The 19,713-nt window shown below is 44.5% G+C and overlaps 1 protein-coding gene across 1 annotated transcript in view; it reads right to left on the minus strand.

Annotated features, from left to right (window-relative positions):
- Positions 1 to 11,621, minus strand: part of LOC132403375 (seizure 6-like protein) — a 189,290-nt gene extending 177,669 nt beyond the window's left edge. Inside the window, exons 1-3 of the mRNA XM_059986792.1 lie at positions 11,617 to 11,621; positions 7,580 to 7,665; positions 4,768 to 5,538 (exon numbers count right to left, since the gene is read on the minus strand). Coding sequence (XP_059842775.1) covers positions 4,768 to 5,538; positions 7,580 to 7,665; positions 11,617 to 11,621 — 862 coding nt within the window. The remainder of the gene's footprint in view (positions 1 to 4,767; positions 5,539 to 7,579; positions 7,666 to 11,616) is intronic.
- Positions 11,622 to 19,713: the final 8,092 nt, after the last annotated feature.

Consider the following 19,713-nt stretch of genomic DNA (forward strand, 5'->3'; position numbering starts at 1 on the left):
TCCTGACCTGAAATATTGACCACCCTCCACTTTGCTTCATAGACGCTGTTTGACCCATGGAGTTTCACCAGCAGTTTGTTTCTTTGCTATTCATCAACTTGATTGAATTAATATATTGGGATTAGATTATACCATGATTGGTCTGTAAGTGAATACATCAGCGTCTGCTTTATTTTAGTCAACTGGAAACTGTCCTGTCACATCTAACAGCTCATGTAGAACAATAGAACGTTGATGATGGGAATAGATCTGAGCGATGCTTCGATCAATAGAATTCCCAAAGCACGTCTATTAATCAAAGTGGAGAATAGGACTGACAAAGGGTTCGTATTGGATGGTTACTGTAGCCTTGTACTCATCTGTGTGATCTGCTACAATTGAGATCCACCTCTATGGCTAGACTTTGGCCACCTCTTGTAATAGATTGTGCTCTGGCCTCCCTTTCATGGCCCGAAGAGCCACTGAGGATGAATGAAGGGTCAGGTCTAGGGGGGAGCCCTTTGCAATGAGAGAACCAGCTTGTCACCGAGCACTCCCCTGGGGATCAGGTGCTTGCAGAAGACATCCACCTGCCTTGGGGAAGGAAGCCGCTCTCTCTGCAGGAGTGGCTGCAATGTAGTGAGGCAGAATGGTCCTGGGAACCTGAAAGGTCTGAAGGTAGATAGGTCACTGAGACCTGACGGTATTCCTACCGAATGTTGAAAGGACTAGATAGGGTGGATATGGAGAGAATGTTTTCAATGTCGGGGGTATCCAGAATTAGAGGGAATAGCCTCAAGACTGAGGGGCAACCTTTTAAAATGGAGGTTAGGAAGAATTTCAAGAAGACAGACATAAGTCCTTTATGTTGCAGTCTTATGGTGTACATCCCAGGGTTCTGAGAGAGGTGACTGAAGAGATTGTGAAGGCATTAGTAATGATCTTTCAAGAATCACTAGATTCTGGAATGGTTGCAAAAGACTGGAAAATTGCAAATGTCACTCCATACTTCAAGAAGAGAGAGAGGCATAAGAAAGGAAACTATAGACCAGTTAGTTCATAAGATGACAGGACATCAGAGCAGAATTAGGCCATTCAGCCCATCGAGTTGTTACACTATTCCATCATGGCTGATCCTGAATCCCACTCAATCACATACACCTGTCTTCTCACCATATCCTTCAATCAGAAAACTTTCAACTTCTGCCTTAAATATACCCATGGACTTGGCCTCCACTGCAGTCTGTGGCAGACCGCTCCACAGATACACTACTCTCTGGCAAAAAAAAAATCCCTCTTACCTCTGTTCTAAAAGGTCACCCCTCAATTCTGAGGCTGTGCCCTGTAGTTCTGAATACCCCACCACAGGAAACATCCTCTCCACATCCACGCTACCTAGTCCTTTCAACATTCAGTAGGTTTCAATGAGATCCCCTGAATTCTTTTCAGGCAGTACAGGCCCACAGCTGCAAAATGCTCTTCATATGTTAACCCCATTCATTCCCAGAATTATCCTTGTGAACCTCCTCTGGACTCTCTCCAATGACAATACATTCTTTCTGAGATATGGGGCCCAAAACTGTTTTTTTCATAAGTTTTCTTTATTGAATTTTCAAATAGGTTACAGAAGGAAAAAAATTATAAAAAAAAATTATCAACCTTTCCCCCCTCCCCTTAACCCCTCCCCCCTAACATATCCCTATAGAAAGAGAAAAAAAAGAGAGAAGAAAAAAGAAAGAAAGAAAGAATGCCTGGATATCGGAAGATCCCCACATGCTCCATGGAGTTCATAATAGCTTTAGTATATATATTTATTTCTTTCCCCAGATAACCAATAATTTTATCTTTGGAGCACCTATATACTTAATCCTATCTTTTGTAAATAAGGGCACCAAATTTTCAGAAATATTTCATATTTATCTCTTAAATTATAAGTAATTTTTTCAAGTGGAATGCAGCTAAAAATTTCATTCCTCCAACGATCTATACTTAAGTATGAATCCGATTTCCAAGTAACTGCAATAGCCTTTTTGGCTACTGCCAATGCAATTTTTATGAATTCTTTCTGATATTTATTCAGTTTGGATTTTGGTTTTATCCCTTCAATATCGCCTAGTGAAAATAATGTTGGATTATGTGGAAGTTGTGTTCCAATAATTTGTTCCAATAAAATTCTTAAATTTGTCGAAAAAGGTTGAATTTTAAAACAAGACCAAGTAGAGTGTAAAAAAGTACCAATTTCTTGATTACATCGGAAACATTGATCAGATAAATTTAGGTTTAATTTATTTACTTTTTGTGGTGTAACATATAATTGATGTAAAAAATTATAATGCACTAATCTTAACCAGACATTTGTTGTATTTGTCATACTGTCAAGACATAGTCTTAACCAACTTGTTCCTTCAATTTTAATATTGAAGTTGACAATACTCCAAGTGCAGCCTGACTAGCGTCTTATAAAGCCTCATCATTATCTCCATGTTGTTGTATTCTATTCCCCTTTGAAATAAACATCAGCATTACATTTGCCTTCTTTACCACAGACAACCTGTAAATTAACCGTATGGGAGTCTTGCATGAGGTCTCGCAAATCTCTCTGCACCTTTGATGTTTGACCCTTCTCCCCATTTACATAATAGTCCATACTATTGTTTCTTTTACCAAAATGAGTTACCATACATTTTCCACCACAGTATTCCATCTCTGACATTTTTGCCCATTCTTCGACTCTTAAGTCCTGCTGCAATCGTATTGCTTCCTCAGCACTACCTACCCTTCTACATATCTTTGTATCAATTCTACTATCCAAATCATTGACAAACAATTTGAAAAGTAGCAGTCCCAATACTCTCCACTGAGGGACACCACTAGTCACCGGCATCCCAACAGAAAAGGCCCCTTTTGTTCCCACTCACTGCCATGCTAGTATCTTTCCTGTATCACCATGAGATTTTATCTTGTAATAGCAATGATATTCACTGCTGCTCCCTAACACTCATGGACCTCTGGCACACTACTAGTGTCTTCCACAGTAAAGGCAGATGCAAAATACCCATTAAGTTCATCTGCCATTTCTTTGTCCCCCATTACTACCTCATCAGCATCATTTTCCAGTGGTCCAATATCAACTCCCACCTCCCTGTCACTCTTTAGATAATTGAAAAAGCTTTTAGTATCCTGCTTTATATTGTTGGGTAGTTTGCCCTCATTTTTCATCTTTTCCCTTCTTATAGCTTTTTAGTTGCCTTTTATTGGATTTTAAAAGCTTCCCAATCATCCAATTTCCCACTCACTTTTGTTACCTTATATACCCTTTCCTTAGCTTTTATACAGTCCTCAATTCACTAGTCTGACCTCAGTGGTTGGAAAGATGTTGAGTCGATTGTTAAGGATGAGAACTCAGGTTACTTGAAGGCATACGATAAAATAGACCAGAGTTAACAAGGTTTCCTCAAGGAAAACTCTTGCCTGACAAATCTGTTGGAATTCTTTGAAGAAATAACAAACAGGATAGACAAAGGGGAATCAGTTGATGTTGTGTACTTGGATTTTCAGAGGCCTTTGACAAGGTGCTACTAACTATGAGCACATGGTATTACAGAAAAGATTCTAGCATGGATAAAGCAGTGGCTAATTAACAGGAGGCAAAGAGTGGGAATAACAGGAGCCTTTTCTGACTGGCTGCTGGTGACTAATGGTGTTTCACAGGGGTCTGTGTTGGGACCAATTCTTTTTACATTACTTGTTAATGATTTGTATGATGGAATTAATGGCTTTGTTGTAAAGTTTGCAAACAATATGAAGATAGGTGGAGGGGCAGGTAGTTTCGAGGAAATAGAAAGACTTAGACAGACTTGGACACTGGGCAAAGAAATGGAAGATGGAATATTGTCAGGAAGTGTATGGTCATGCATCTTGGTCAGAGAAATAAAAAGGTTGACAATTTTCTAAATGGAGAGAACATACAAAAAACTGGGGTGCAAAGTGAATTGGAAGTTATTGTGCAGGTTTCCCCAAAGGCAGGTTGTGTCTGTGGTGAGGAAGGCAAATGCAATGTTTACATTCATTTCAAATATAAAAGCAAGGATGTAACGCTGAAACTTTATAAAACATTGGTGAGGCCTCACTTGTATTGTGAGCAGGTTTGGGCCCTTTGTGCTGAAACTGGACAGGGTTCAAAGGAGGTTCATGAAGTGATTCCAGGATTGAATGTCTTGTTATATAAAGAGAGTTTGAAGGCTCTGGGCCTGTATTCACTGGAATTCAGAAGAGTGTGGGGTGGGGTGGTGTGTGACCTCATTGAAACCTATAAAATGGCGGAAGGCCTTGATAGAGTGGATGTGAAGAGGATGATTCCTCGGGAGGGAGAGTCTAAGATCAGAGGACACAGCCTCAGAATAGAGGAATGTCCTTTTTAAACCGAGATGAGGAGGAATTTCTTTAGCCAGAGAGTGGTGAATCTGTGGATTTCTTTGCCACAGGCAGCTGTGGAGGCCAAGTCTTTATGTATGTTTAAGGCAGAGGTTGATAGATTCTTGATTGGTCAGGGCATGAAGGGATATGTGGAGAAGGCAGGAGACTGGGGCTGAGAGGAAAATTGGATCAACCATGATGAAATGGCAGAGCAGAATCAATGGGACAAATGGCCCAATCCTGCTCCTATACCTTATGTGGTCTTATGGTATGTCCACTGGGAATTATAATTGTTTTTTGCCTGCAATAGGCTCTAGTGAAGGTCTCGTGCACATTACCAAATCAAAGATGCTATGTAAATGCTGGTGATACCTGTGGTTGGCAGAGAGGTGGTCACGGTGGTGGTGACCATTGTGCTGGTACTTGCTTCTGTGCTTCCTTCCATTGTCGACACCACCCCAGCTGCTTTGGAGCTCTTCCCAGGAAGAGCCATGGCTGGGGTTGCTGTCGGCTGGTCAGCGAGGGGAGTGGCCGTGTCCTCCAGTGGGATGTCCTTGCCGGGGCCAGGGTTTGCCTGGGTCCTAGGCTGACTGCTGTCTGGCTTGGTTGTAACCGTGGTAGGGGGCCTGAGTTGGGCGGTCACCTGGCTCTCGCCTGTCTGTGAAGTTGGCACCGCTGATGAGGTGTGACTGGCTCTCTCTGTGATGGTTGGCAGAACCCCCTCACTTCTTGGCCTTCCTTTCACTGCCTGAAGGGCCCCCGGGGAGGAATGAAGGGTCGGATCAGGAGGTAGAACCTTCAGTGATGAGGGAAGTGGAATTCCCAGCTCAGCACCGAGCACTCCTGACGGCAAGCCCCTGGTGCTCAGGTGCTTGTGGAAGACCTCCACCTGCCTTGGGGAAGGCAGCTGCCGCCTCTGCGGGAGTGGCTGCACTGAAAGTCCACCAGGAATAGCAGAAGGAAGGAGCAGGAACCGGTGGCGCAGCTGGCTTTTCTTCTGCAGGCTGCGCTCAGGGGGGCTGTCGCTTACAGGGTCTGCGGGCTCCTGCTTTGCCTGACGCTCCTCAGCGTCCTGAGCTGCTCGATCGAGCTCCAGCGGGTGGGTCAAGGTGGTGGGGTCGAGGCCTTCCCGTGGACCAACATCTGGGGTAAGGCAAACCAGAGAAACAGTCAAAATGAATCATACCACTCCATAACAAACAGATAAGTTAGACAAATTTATGAGGTTTCATCAAACAAGATTTTCACTGTATCTCTGCCTCATCGTACAATAAAGCTGAATTGGCACATTTACTTGTTTCTCCTGAAATTTAACATTGAGATAAACTCAAACACTGCAGTTAGATGCATCATAGCATTTATGTGTAAAAACATTGATACATTTAGCTAGGGGTGGTGAATCTGTGGAATTCATTGCTGTCTGTGCATGTGAAAATCAAGTTTGAGTACATTTAAAGTGGTTGATATATTCTGGATTAGTAAGAGTCAAAGTTTATGAGGGGAAGTCAGGAGAATGGGGTTGAAAGCGATAATACCTCAGCCATGATGGAATGGCAGAGCAGACTCAATGGGCTGAATGGCCCAACTTTACTCCTGTGTCTTATGGACATACATTAAATATAAATTAGTGAGGCAGCAGATTTAATTTCCTGGGTGACATATCAGATGATCTGTCCTGGGCCCACCACACAGATGCAATAATAAGGAAAGTGTGCAAAAACCTTCTTAGGAGGTTTGTTTTGTCACTGAACGCTCTACCAATCTCCTGTAGATGTACTGTTTCAAAGTGTCAGCCTGGCTGCATTATGGAGTGGTATGGCAATTCAAACACCCAGGAACATAGGAAACTGCAGAAAATAGTGGACCCAACCCAATACATCATGGACACAACCCTCCCACTACTGGTAGTGTACCCCACCCAATACATCACGGGCATACCCTCTCCCACCACTGGTAGTGTACCCCACCCAATACATCATGGGCATACCCCCTCCCACCACTGGTAGTGTACCCCACCCAATACATCATGGGCATACCCCCTCCCACCACTGGTAGTGTACCCCACCCAATACATCATGGGCATACCCCCTCCCACCACTGGTAGTATACCCCACCCAATACATCACAGGCACAGCCCCCCTCCCACCACTGGTAGTGTACCCCACCCAATACATCATAGGCACAACCCCCCTCCCATCACTGGTAGTGTATCCACTCAATACATCATGGGCATACCCCCTCCCACCACTGGTAGTGTACCCCACCCAATACATCACGGGCATACCCCCTCCCACCACTGGAAGTGTACCCCAGCCAATACATCACGGGCATACCCTCTCCCACCACTGGTAGTGTACCCCACCCAATACATCATGGGCATACCCCCTCCCACCACTGGTAGTGTACACCACCCAATACATCATGGGCATACCCCCTCCCACCACTGGTAGTGTACCCCACCCAATACATCATGGGCATACCCCCTCCCACCACTGGTAGTATACCCCACCCAATACATCACAGGCACAGCCCCCCTCCCACCACTGGTAGTGTACCCCACCCAATACATCATAGGCACAACCCCCCTCCCATCACTGGTAGTGTATCCACTCAATACATCATGGGCATACCCCCTCCCACCACTGGTAGTGTACCCCACCCAATACATCACGGGCATACCCCCTCCCACCACTGGTAGTGTACCCCACCCAATACATCACGGGCATACCCCCTCCCACCACTGGTAGTGTACCCCACCCAATACATCATGGGCATACCCCCTCCCACCACTGGTAGTATACCCCACCCAATACATCACAGGCACAGCCCCCCTCCCACCACTGGTAGTGTACCCCACCCAATACATCATAGGCACAGCCCCCCTTCCATCACTGGTAGTGTATCCACTCAATACATCATGGGCATACCCCCTCCTACCACTGGTAGTGTATCCCACCCAATACATCATGGACACAATCCCATCCCACCATTAGCAATATCTACAGGAGGCACTGTCTCAAGAAGGCAACATCCCTACTACCTGGACCATGCCATCTTCTTGCAGTTACCATCAGGGAGCAGTTACAGAAGCTTGAATTCTTACCCCATCAGGTTCAGGAACAGGTACTTCCCTTCAACCATTCATTTCCTGAACCGGCCTGCACTGCCCTAATCATTACCTCACTATGGCCACTTTGATCATATTGTACTAAAGTGAGCCTTCGCTGGTTCTGTAAGCAGGTTTTACATTGTACCTGGGCATTCTTGTACCTGTGGATATAACAACAACTCAATTAACAATAACTTGGCAATAACTTGATTAACAATAACTTGGCAATAACTTGATTAACAATAACTTGACAATATCTCAACAATAACCCAATTAACTATAACTTGATGTGACAATAACTCCATTAACAATAATTTGACAATAACTTGATATGACAATAACTCAATGACATTTAATACCCACAATCCTGATTCAGAAGTTGCAGAACCTGGGCCTCTGTACCTCTCTCTGCAATTGGATCCTCGACTTCCTAACCGGAAGACCACAATCTGTGCGGATTGGTGATAACATATCCTCCTTGCTGTTGATCAACACTGGCACACCTCAAGGGTGTGTGCTTAGCCCACTGCTCTACTCTCTGTATACACATGACTGTATGGCTAGGCATAGTTCAAATACCATCTATAAATTTGCTGGCGATACAACCATTGTTGGTAGAATTTCAGGTGGTGACTAGAGGGCGTACAGGAGTGACATATGCCAACTAGTAGAATGGTGCCACAGCAACAACCTGGCACTCAGTGTCAGTAAGATGAAAGAGCTGATTGTAGACTTCAGGGAGGGTATGAGGAAGGAACAAACACCAATCCTCATAGAGGGATCAGAAGTGGAGAGAGATAGCAGCTTCAAGTTCCTCGGTGTCAAGATCTCTGAGGACTAACCTGGTCCCAACATATTAATGTAATCATAAAGAATGCAAGAGAGCGGCTATACTTTATTAGGAATTTGAAGAGATTTGGCATGTCAACAAATACACTCAAAAACTTCTGTGGATGTACCGTGGAGAGCATTCTGACAGGCTGCATCAATGTCTGGTATGGAGGGTCTACTGCACAGGACTGAAAGAAGCTGCAGAACGTTGTAAATCTAGTCAGCTCCATCTTGGGCACTAGCTTACAAAGTACCCAGGGTATCTTTAGGGAGCAGTGTCTCAGAAAGGCAACGTCCATTATTCAGGGCCTCCAGCACCCAGGGCGGGCCCTTTACTCACTGTTACCATTAGGTAGGAGATACAGAAGCCTGAAGGCACCCACTCAGCGATTCAGGAACTGCTTCTTCCCCTCTGCCATCTGATTCCTGAATGAACTTTGAAGCTTTGGACATTACCTCACATTTTTTAATATACAGTATTTCTGTATTTTGCACATTTTTAAAAATCTATTCAATATATGTAATTGATTTACTTGTTTATTTATTATTATGTGTTATTTTATTTTTTTTTCCACTTTCTGCTAGATTATGTATTACGTTGAACTGCTGCTGCTAAGTTAACAAATTTCACATCACATGCCAGTGAGAATAAACCTGATTCTGATTCCTGTAGACAAGTTTCAGCTTTGCAGTTCTGCAACTGGGACATTGGCATTCTTGACTCCACAGAAGAGGGATGTTTGAGTTATCCCCAATGGTTCAAAAGCAATTGATAAGTGTGATCTTGATCAATAGCATATAGCAGGCTCAAAGAATTTGACATCTGCCTTTTCATACGCTTTGATCTATATTGCACTGTTGAACTCTATAGTCTGGTTCATGTGTTTATTGGAGAGAACAACAGTGGGGGAGCTCGTGGCCTGGGTTGTAGTGAAGACTGGGCCTCAAGCGCAGGAGGGGAGAAGCCAGAGTTGGTGTTACCCTTTAGTGTTCGATCAGTGGAAAATAAGCTAGATTACGTGCATGCACAGGTTTGTCTATGGACCACTGAGAGCTTGTCTTGCTGACAACATTCATGCTCCATCAACCTACAGGACATGTCACTTAGAAACTTGGGCTAAATATGCTTTTGTGTGACTGTATGTTTACTGTCATCTTATATGTGGATTGTGTACCTCATGCTGTTTGTGACTGTTGGTACTGTGTTTCGCACCTGGGCCCTGGAGTATCACTGTTTTGTTTGATGTATTTATGAGTATTCATGTATGTTTGAATGACAATTAAACTTCAACTTGAACTTGTTAGTTCTGTAGCCACTCAAAGCTTTTATCTGAATTTATTCAAATATAAAGGTATCTTGTAAAGGCCAGACCATCACACCAGAATTTGAAAGAATGAGAGGGGCTTATGGAGGGGATGCTTCCTATAGTGGGGACTCTAACAGCAGAAGGCACAGCCTCACAATACAAGGATGTCCAATTAGAATAGAGATGAGGAAGAATTTCTCTAGTCAGAGGGTGGTCAATCTGTGGAATTCATTGCCACATTTGTTTGTGGAGGCAAAGTCATTGAATGTATTTAGAGTGGCGGTTAATAGTTCTGAATTAGTCTGGATGTCAAAGGTTATGGGAATAAGGCAGGAAAATTGGGTTTAGAGGGATGGAAGAGGGATAGAGCCATGATGGAATGGGAAAGCAGACAATGGGCCAAATGGTCCAATTCTGCTCCTATGTCTTATGGTCTCAGAGTCATATGATCACATCTGACAGGTTAAATTAAGGTTAGATTTCATTAATATTTTTAGCCATTCTCTCCAAGCCAGGTTGAATCTTTTCATGGGGAAGTGTTAACAACCAGTGAGAGCCTGTCATAACTCTGCACACCAGGCAGGAATTTTCCACGGACAGTCATAACTCGTCACTGGCCAAGAAGTTTCCACGGACAGTCATAACCCTGTCACTGGCCAGGAATTTTCTATAGACAGTCAGAACTCTACACACCGGGCAGGAATTTTCCACGGACATTCATAACTCTGTCACCAGGCAGAATTTTTCACAGACAGTCATAACTCTGCACACCGGGCAGGAATTTTCCATAGACAGTCATAACTCTGTCATTGGGCAGGAATTATCCACAGACAGTCACTGCATGCTTGCAGTCTACAATAGCTATCATCAGGCTGCAGTTGATCACAATAAGAGAGAAATTAGTTGCAGTCTGCACCGGTTCAGTGAATGTTAATTTAATTTCCCATGATAGTCATCTAAGTACATCTGGAGTAGAAGGAGGAGTAGGTCCAAATTCAGTGCCAGAGTATTATCTAGGCATATGACCATGAGAAATGGCAGAATAAGGCCATCTGCTCCTGTGAGGGTGCTCTTTATTGATCAGGATCATGTTTAACATGTGCTCCAGAGTATTAACTGTGACTAACTTAGACAAATCCCTTCCCTTGAGTCAAGGAAATCTGTGGCTCATGCACTGGAAGAGCCATGTAATTGCCCTATATTTGCTGTGACAGATGATCGTTCACCTCAATCCTATATTGCTGCACTTATCAGAGAGTCATGCAGCACAGAAACAGACCTTTCAGCCCATTTGCTCCATGCTATTCCACATGCTCCATTTGCCCTTATCTCACCCATATGTCTAAATTTGCCCCTTTGCGTGGCACTGTAATGTAGCTGTTAGTAGAATGTTATTACAGTGTCAATGACCTGGGTTCAATTATGTCACTGTTTGTTAAGAGTTTGTACATCCCTTTGTAACTACATGGGTTTCCTCTGGGTGCTCCAGTTTCATCCCATGCTCCAAAGACATACAAAGGGTAATGTGTGTAATTGGATGTTGTGGACACGTTGAGGGGTTAATGGGTGTAATTGGGTGTTGTGGACACATTGAGGAGGTTAATGGGTGTAATTGGGTGTTGTGGACACATCGAGAGGTTTAATGGGTGTAATTGGGTGTTGTGGACACGTTGAGGGGGTTAATGGGTGTAATTGGGTGTTGTGGACATTGAGGGGTTAATGGGTGTAATTGGGTGTCATGGACACATTGAGGGGCTAATGGGTGTAAGTGGGTGTCGTGGACACGTTGAGGGGTTAATGGGTGTAATTGTGTGTTGTGGACACATTGAGGGATTAATGGGTGTAATTGGGTGTTGTGGACACATTAGGCCAGAAGGACTTGTTATCGTGCACTATTTCTAAATGAAATTAAAATAAATCTTTTGTAATCACGTATCCAACACCACTTTTACATTAACACTGATTGACACTCACCCCATTTGTCCACCATAACGATATCACCTTAGCATAGCTGTTAGTGTAATGCTTTGCAGCGGAGGCTGTCCCCAACCCGGGTTCATTTCCCATCGCTGTCTGTAACGAGTTTGCATGTTCTCCCTGTGACTGTGTGGGTTTCCTTTGGGTGCTTCGGTTTCGTCCCAGAGTCCAAACATGTACGGCTAGTGTACAGTTAGTGAGCTGTGTACATGCTCTGCTGGTGCTGGGAGCGTGCTGATACTTGCCGGCTGCCCCAATCACCACCCTTCCTGATCTCACCTGATGCAATCAACACACTTCACTGTATATTTCAATGTTCCAATGTACATGTGACAAATAAAGCTAATCTTTATCTTTCATGCCCTTACTTACAAACCTAACTTTAATATATTCACTGACTGAGCCTCCACAACCCATTTGGACAGAGATTCCTAAAGATCGACTACCCTGTGGTTGTAGAGATTCCTTCTCATCTTTGCTGCCCCCTTACAGTAGCTTGAGACTATGGCCCATCATACTGAGCCAGTGATCCACAGGATCAATCTAGCCTCAGTCACTGTTACATGCCGGGGAGCAGGATTGAGTCATTGCTGGTCTGTCACCCAGGTGTGTATGGCCTAAACTCATGAAGGCTGCAGGTACCAGATACTGCAGTGTAGGGATTTGCAGTCACACACTGAATGCTAGATTTGAGCAATGAGAGGAACTCAGCAGGTCAGGCAGGCCTATTGAGGGGAATGGACAATCCAGATGAAATTAATCACGTGAAGGGTCTCGAACTGAAGTGTTGACAGGCCACTGTCCTCCAATAGATCTGCCCGACCCTCTGTCCTTCAGTGTTTTGTGTGAGAATCCATGAGAACTGTGATTAGCCTCAGCTAAACAAACAGACCAATGTGACCCATGCTGACTCATACCAGGACGTGGGCTGGTAGACTATGTGCAAAGGTAAGCAAAAAGCCTTGGAGGGAGTGCATGGGAGAAGCCCATAAGCACGGGGACATTAACTATTCTGACTGGTTTCATCACCACTGGAATGGACCAACAAAGGCTGTAGACAATTGTAGACTCAGCCAGCTCCATCCAGGGCACAACTCTCCCCTCTGAAGAGACCTTTGTGAAGTGATGCCTCAAGAAGGTGGCATCCATCATTAAGGACTCTCATCTTTCGCAACATATCCTCCTATATATCTATTGAGTGATACAGTGTGGTGTAAGCCCTTCCAGTCACCACCCTTATTGTGGCTAGGCCCTTCCAGTCACCCCCTCCCTCCCATTGTGGAGTAGGCTCTTCCAGTCAACCCCCAATGATGAAGTCGGCCCTTCCGACACTTTGAACACCTCCCCACCCCCAGCAGCCCCCCAACAAATCTGAGTAACCCTAACCTAATCATGGAACAATTTACAATGACCAATTAACCTACCCAGTATGTCCTTAGGCCGTGGGAGGAAACTAGAGGACCCAGAGAAAACTCACATGTACAGAGACTCCTTACGGAACTGTGCCGGAATTGGACTCTGAACTCCAAAACGCCTCGAGCTGTAAGGTTTCACACCAACCACTATGCTGCATCTCACTACTCTCATCACGGAGGAGTACAGGAGCCTGAAGACCCTCACTTAATTATTCAGGAACAGCTTCGTCCCCTCTACCACCAGATTTCTGAATGATCCATGAACACTATCTTCTTATTTCTTTGTTTTGAACTATTTATTTATTTTATATTTTATGTCTCTAAAATACCACAAATTTCATGTTATTCAAGTTAGACGTGGTTCTGACTCTGTACCTGGTCTACAGGGTGACCGACAGAAAGTTGCGGCATTAGGCTCGATCGTCCTTTTTCCAATTACAGCCAACAGTTGTGTGGCTTCTAAAAGACCTTGCTGTGAGAATGCTGTAATCTCACAGTTTCCTAACGTGATAGAAATGAAATAATCAAAACAAATCTGTAAGTCTTTTTCTATTAAAGCTGCCATTGGTTAATTCTCAGGCATATTATCTCCCATTGAGTATGTAACCTGCTTCTGTTCAGTTCCACTTAACCTGTTGTTAAAGCTTCACTCCACAAGGTAACAGGCAGGGTTCAGATTAATTTGAAGATCTGTCTTTGATTTTTCTTTCATTCATCAGTAACTCTGTGCCTGCTTGCGGCTCGGACTGATGTTCTGCAGGCCAGGTGATGCTGGGTTGTGTCTGATCTAATGTCCCATCATCCACTGTTTGCAGCCTCTAAGTTATAAGATTTGGGTTTTAAGTTCTACTCCAGAGACTTGAGCACAGATTTGGCAGGCCTGAGAGGGTATTGCACTGTCTATTGTGCCCTCCACTGAGGATATCTTCAAAAAGTGATGCCCCAGAAATGAGGGCCCTCATCACCCAGGACATGCTTTCTTCTCATTACTACCATCAGGGAAGAGATACAGGAGCCTGAAGACACACGCATATCTGAACAGACAATGAACCCATGAACACTCCCTCAGTATTTTTGATCTCGTTTTGCACTATATATTTCTAATACATTTCTTGCCGTGATTTCTAGTACCTTTTATGTATGGTACTGTACTGCTGCCAGAAGCCAGAAAACAACAGATTTCATGACATACAGTCTGTCAGTGTTCATAAACGAGATTCCAGTTCTGATTCTGTGAGCAAAAACATCTTGTTAATGAGAGAGGTCAGAGGAGAAAGGTCAGACTGGTTCAAGCTGACAGGAAGGTGTAATTCACACATTACAACAGTGGTGAGCAGGAGAGCACCTCTGGACACACATGTTAAATTTTAAAGTGATTGGGTTACAGCGACATAAGACCACACTGGGTCCCACTCCTGTACAGAATAACGTGGCCACTGAGTGTACTTTTTGCAGAATGAAGAACTTATACATCTCCTCCAGCTTAAAATGCAATGTTAGCAATGTTACTTATATGTTAGGAAAGGTTTTGTGATAGGTCCCAAAATTACTGACATCATAATTCTCCCAAGAGCAGCATCTTGAGCTATGAACTCTTTTATTGAAAATGTTTTTGCTCACATTGTTATTATTAGGGGAACAAAGATTTGCTCTTCAGTGTTGCATGACCTAACTACAAACGTTTGTAGTTAATGTAACAATGTTTATTGGGTGAAGTGATTTTACATTGATCATCGGAGGAATATTGAGAGAATAGAGTTAAGAGATGGAAAATCATTTAGAAGTTGGGGCTCAAACCGTTCCGAAAGGGTAAGAGGAAATTCAATTATTTTTTGGGGGCAAACAGACTTCATTTCAGCCCAAAACAAACACACAGCCATTAAACATAGGAGCAGAATCAAGCCATTCAACCCATCCACACTGCTCAGCCATTTCATCATGGCATATTTACTATTCCTCTCAACTCCATTCTCCTGCCTTTCACATCCTTACTAATCAACTGCCTTCGCGTTAAATATACCCAGTGGCTTTGCCTCCACAACTATTCGTGGCAATGAATTCCACAGATTCACCACCCTTTGGCTAAAGAAATTCCTCATTTCTGTTCTAAGTAAGCATTTGATGTCCCTCTTTTCCAAGGTTGTGTCCTCCCCCACTATAGGAAACATCCCCTCTATGTGCACTCTATCTAGGTGTCTGGAAGTGCAGAGGGTTGACCTAAAAGCACAGCAGCAGAGACAGTTTAGCAGCAAACAAGTTTAATTATAGATGACAAAGAAGGGGCCACTAAACAAAGAGAACAGAAACACAAAGCCCAGCAGGCATTGAGGTACACTGTTGGCAGGGAGAACAAAAGCAAGTTGAGGCCGGCTGCTGAACAAGGACTGTGGCTGAGAACTGGGTCTAAGGAGGCTGCAGGTGAATCCTGATAGCTGGGTGCAATCTGAGGTGTCAGTGAGAGCAGGCTAGACTGGGTATGTACAGCCAGCTCCTGAATGTCAAGGATGATCTGAATCGGTCCAGTGGAACTCATCCATAAACAGTGGATCCAAGCTGTAGCTGGACAACATCCAAGACCTCCCCCAGACCCAGTCGACCAGGTATCCATGGTGACCTGAACCCAGCAAATGATGAACTGAGTAGACTGGGTCACCTTGTACCACCCGAGGTTCCAGATGTCCAGGCTCAGGGGCTGAGTAGTTCATGGACAACGCAGGACATATGAAAGGTAGGTGTGATCCTGAGGGGCACTGGCAGCTGGCGATGAGAGGGGAGAATGAGAACAGGGGACCTCGGGGAGGGGTGGTGATTCGAAGGAGATCGATCACAGAGTCAGGTGAGGCAGCACGCTGCTGGTTTCCCATTTACTGAAGGCAACGACTAAATTGTGGTATTCCTGCTTAGAGTTCAGTGAGGTTGAGGGTTTTTTCCGGAGCAACTGGATGCTCTCTGAAGCTCATGTGCCCAAGCCTTGCGTGCAGCCTGGCTGTCCCAGTCCCAAGGGAGGTTCATCAAGGGCCATGATGATGAAGGGGTGAGGGGCAGGTTTGGTAGGGAGTCCAGGTTGTACATAGACAGCCTGATCCAGGAAGTTTTCTGCTGCACCAGAATCCACCAGAGCCTCCTGTGTGAACATGGAGGCATCAGGGTGTAGAGGAGGACAGAGAACGCGGTCGGGCTACTGGAGCAAGTAGCTGGGTGATGATTACCAGATAGAAGGCCCTTCATCTACCTGGAGCCACCTGTTTCCTGATTGCAGTGTCTTTGAGACCAGATAGAGGGCCCCTATTTACCTCATCTCTGTCTGATTACCATATAGAAGGCTTCTGTTCATCTTCATCTGATTAGGCATTTGATAAGGTACCCCATGCAAGACTTATTGAGAAAGTGAGGAGGCATTGGATCCAAGGGGATCTTGCTTTGTGGATCCAGAACTGGATTGCCCACAGTAGGCAAAGTGTGGTTGTAGACGGGTCATATTCTGCATGGAGGCCAGTGACCAGTGGAGAGCCTCAAGGATCTGTTCTGGGACCCTTTTCTTCGTGATTTTTATAAATGACCTGGATAAGGAAGTGGAGGGATGGGTTAGTAAGTTTGCTGATGACACAAAGATTGGGGATGGTGTGGGTGGTGTGGAGGGCAGTCAAAGGTTACAGCAGGACATTGATAGGATGCAGAACTAGGCTGAGAAGTGGCAAATGGAGCTCAACCCAGGTAAGTGTGATGTGGTTTATTTTGGCAGGTCAAAATGATGGCAGAATATAGTATTAATAGAAACATAGAAAACCTACGGCACAATATAGGCCCTTCAGCCCACAAATTTGTGCTGAACATGTCCCTACCTTAGAAATTACTAGGCTTACCTATAGCCCTCTGTTTTACTATGCTCCATGTACCTATCTAAAAGTATCTTAAATGATCCTATCATATCAGACTCCATCACCGTTGCCGGCAGCCCATTCCACACACTCAACACTCTCTGAGTAAAAAACTTACCCCTGACATCTCCTCTGTGCCTACTCTCCAGCACATTAAACCTGTGTCCTTTTGTGGCAACCATTTCAGCTCTGGAAAAAAGCCTCTGAATATCCACACGATCAATGCATCTCATCATCTTATACACCTCTATCATGTCACCTCTCATCTTCCTTCGACCCAAGGAGAAAAGGCCGAGTTCACTCAATCTATTCTCATAAGGCATGCTCCCCAATCTAGGCAACATCCTTGTAAATCTCTTTTGCACCCTTTCTATAGCTTCCACATCTTTCCTGTAGTGAGGTGACCAGAACTGAGCATAGTACTCCAAGTTGCTTCTGATCAGGGTCCTATATAGCTGCAACATTACCTCTCAGCTCTTAAATGCAATTCCACGATTGATGAAGGCTGATACACCATACACTTTCTTAACCACAGAGTCAACCTGTGCAGCTGCTTTGAGCGTCCTATGGACACAGACACCAAGATCCCTCTGATCCTCCACACTGCCAAGAGTCTTACCATTAATACTATATTCTGCCATCATATTTAACTTACCAAAATGAACCATTTCACACTTACCTGGGTTGAACTCCATCTGCCATTTCTCAGCCCAGTTTTGCATCCTGTCGCTATAACCTCTAACAACCCTCCACACTATCCACAACACCTCCAACCTTTGTGTCATCAGCAGACTTACTGCCCCATCCCTCCACTTCCTCATCCAGGTCATTTATAAAAATCACGAAGAGTCAGGGTCCCAGGACAAATCACTGAGGCACTCCACTGTTGAACAACTTCCATGCAGAATATGACCCGTCTATAACCACACCGCCTTCTGTGGGCAAGCCAGTTCTGGATCCACAAAGCAATGTCCCCTTGGATCTCATACCTCTTTACTTTCTCAATAAGCATTTCTCAAATGCACCTCAATAAGGTGCATAGGGTACCTTATCAAATGCCTTGCTGAAATCCATATACACTACATCTACTGCTCTTCCTTCATCAATGTGTTAATGGTAAGACTCTTGGCAGTGTGGAGGATCAGAGGGATCTTGGGTTCTGAGTCCATAAGACACTTAAAGCTGCTGTACAGGTTGATTCTGTGGTTAAGAAGGCACACGATGTATTGGCCTTCTTCAACTGTAGGATTGAATTTAAGAGGTAATGTTACAGCTATATAAGACAGACCCCACTTGGAGTACTGTGCTCAGCTCTGGTCAGCTCACTACAGGAATGATGTGGAAACTATAGAAAGGGTGCAGAGATTTACAAGGATGTTGCCTGGATTGGGGAGCAGACCTTATCAGAATAGGTTGAGTGAACTCAGCCTCTTCTCCTTGGAGCAATGGAGGATGAAAGGTAACCTAATAAAGGTGTATAAGATGATGAGAGGCATTGATTGTGTGGACAGTTAAAGGCTGTTTCCCAGGGCTGTACTGGCTAGCACGAGAGGGCGCAGGTTAAAGGTGCTTGGAAGTAGGTACAGAGGAGATATCAGGGGTAAGTTTATTATGGAGTGAGTGGTGAATGCGTGGAATGGGCTACTGGCGATGGTGGTGGAGATGGATACGATAGGGTCTTTTAAGAGACTCCTGAATAGCTAAATGGAGCTCAGAAAAATAGGGGGCTATGGGAAACCCTAGGTAATTTCTAAGGTACGGACATGTTCGGCACAGCTTTTTCGACACGTGAAAGGCTTGTATTGTGCTGTAGGTTTTTTATGCTTTTATGTTTGTACCTGATGTTAACAATGAGAAAAGGGCATTCCCTGGGTGCTGGAGGTCCTTAATAATGGAAGCTGCCTTTCTGAGACATCACTCCTTAAAGGTGTCCTGGGTACTTTATAGGCTAGTACCCAAGATGGAGCCAATTAAACTTACAACCCTCTGCAGCTTCCTTCAGTCCAGTGCAGTTGCGCACCCCTACCCCCAATACCAGACAGTGATGCAGCCTCTCAGGTTTTCTCTGCTTCCATGTTTCTATTCACCTCATCTTGTCCTGGTCCCGTCTGGCTGTCCCCCATCTCGCTCATAACTCCTTAATTATGGCATAATTCCAGTCATTAGATTCCCAATTGCTGCTAGTTCACTTAATTACAGCACACCTGGTTTCCATCAGACTGCAGGATAAGAACCCTGGCATCACAACTAATGGCTGCCAGTTCATTGGTCTATTCCCGTGTGATAACTTCGCTTCCCAACCACTTGGAACCATTAGTTCTAAGTTAGAAACATAGAAAACCTACAGCACAATATAGGCCCTTCAGCCCACAAAGTTGTGCTAAACATGTCCCTACCTTAGAAATTACTAGGCTTACCTATAGACCTCTGTTTTACAATGCTCCATGTACCTATCTAAAAGTCTCTTATAAGATCCTATCGTATCTGACTCCACCACCGTTGCCGGCAGCCCATTCCACGCACTCACCACTCTCAGAGTAAAAAATATACTCCTGACATCTCCTCTGTACCTACACCCCAGCACCTTAAACCTGTGTTCTCTTGTGGCAACCATTTCAGCTCTGGGAAAAAGCCCCTGACTATCCACACGATCAACGCCTCTCATCATCTTGTACACCTCTATCAGGTCACCTCTCATCCTCCTTCGCTCCAAGGAGAAAAGGCTAAGCTCACTCAACCTATTCTCAAAAGACATGCTGCCCAATCCAGGCAACATCCTTGTAAGTCTCCTCTGCACCCTT

Source organism: Hypanus sabinus, chromosome 13 (assembly GCF_030144855.1).
Source record: "Hypanus sabinus isolate sHypSab1 chromosome 13, sHypSab1.hap1, whole genome shotgun sequence".
Taxonomy (NCBI): domain Eukaryota; kingdom Metazoa; phylum Chordata; class Chondrichthyes; order Myliobatiformes; family Dasyatidae; genus Hypanus; species Hypanus sabinus.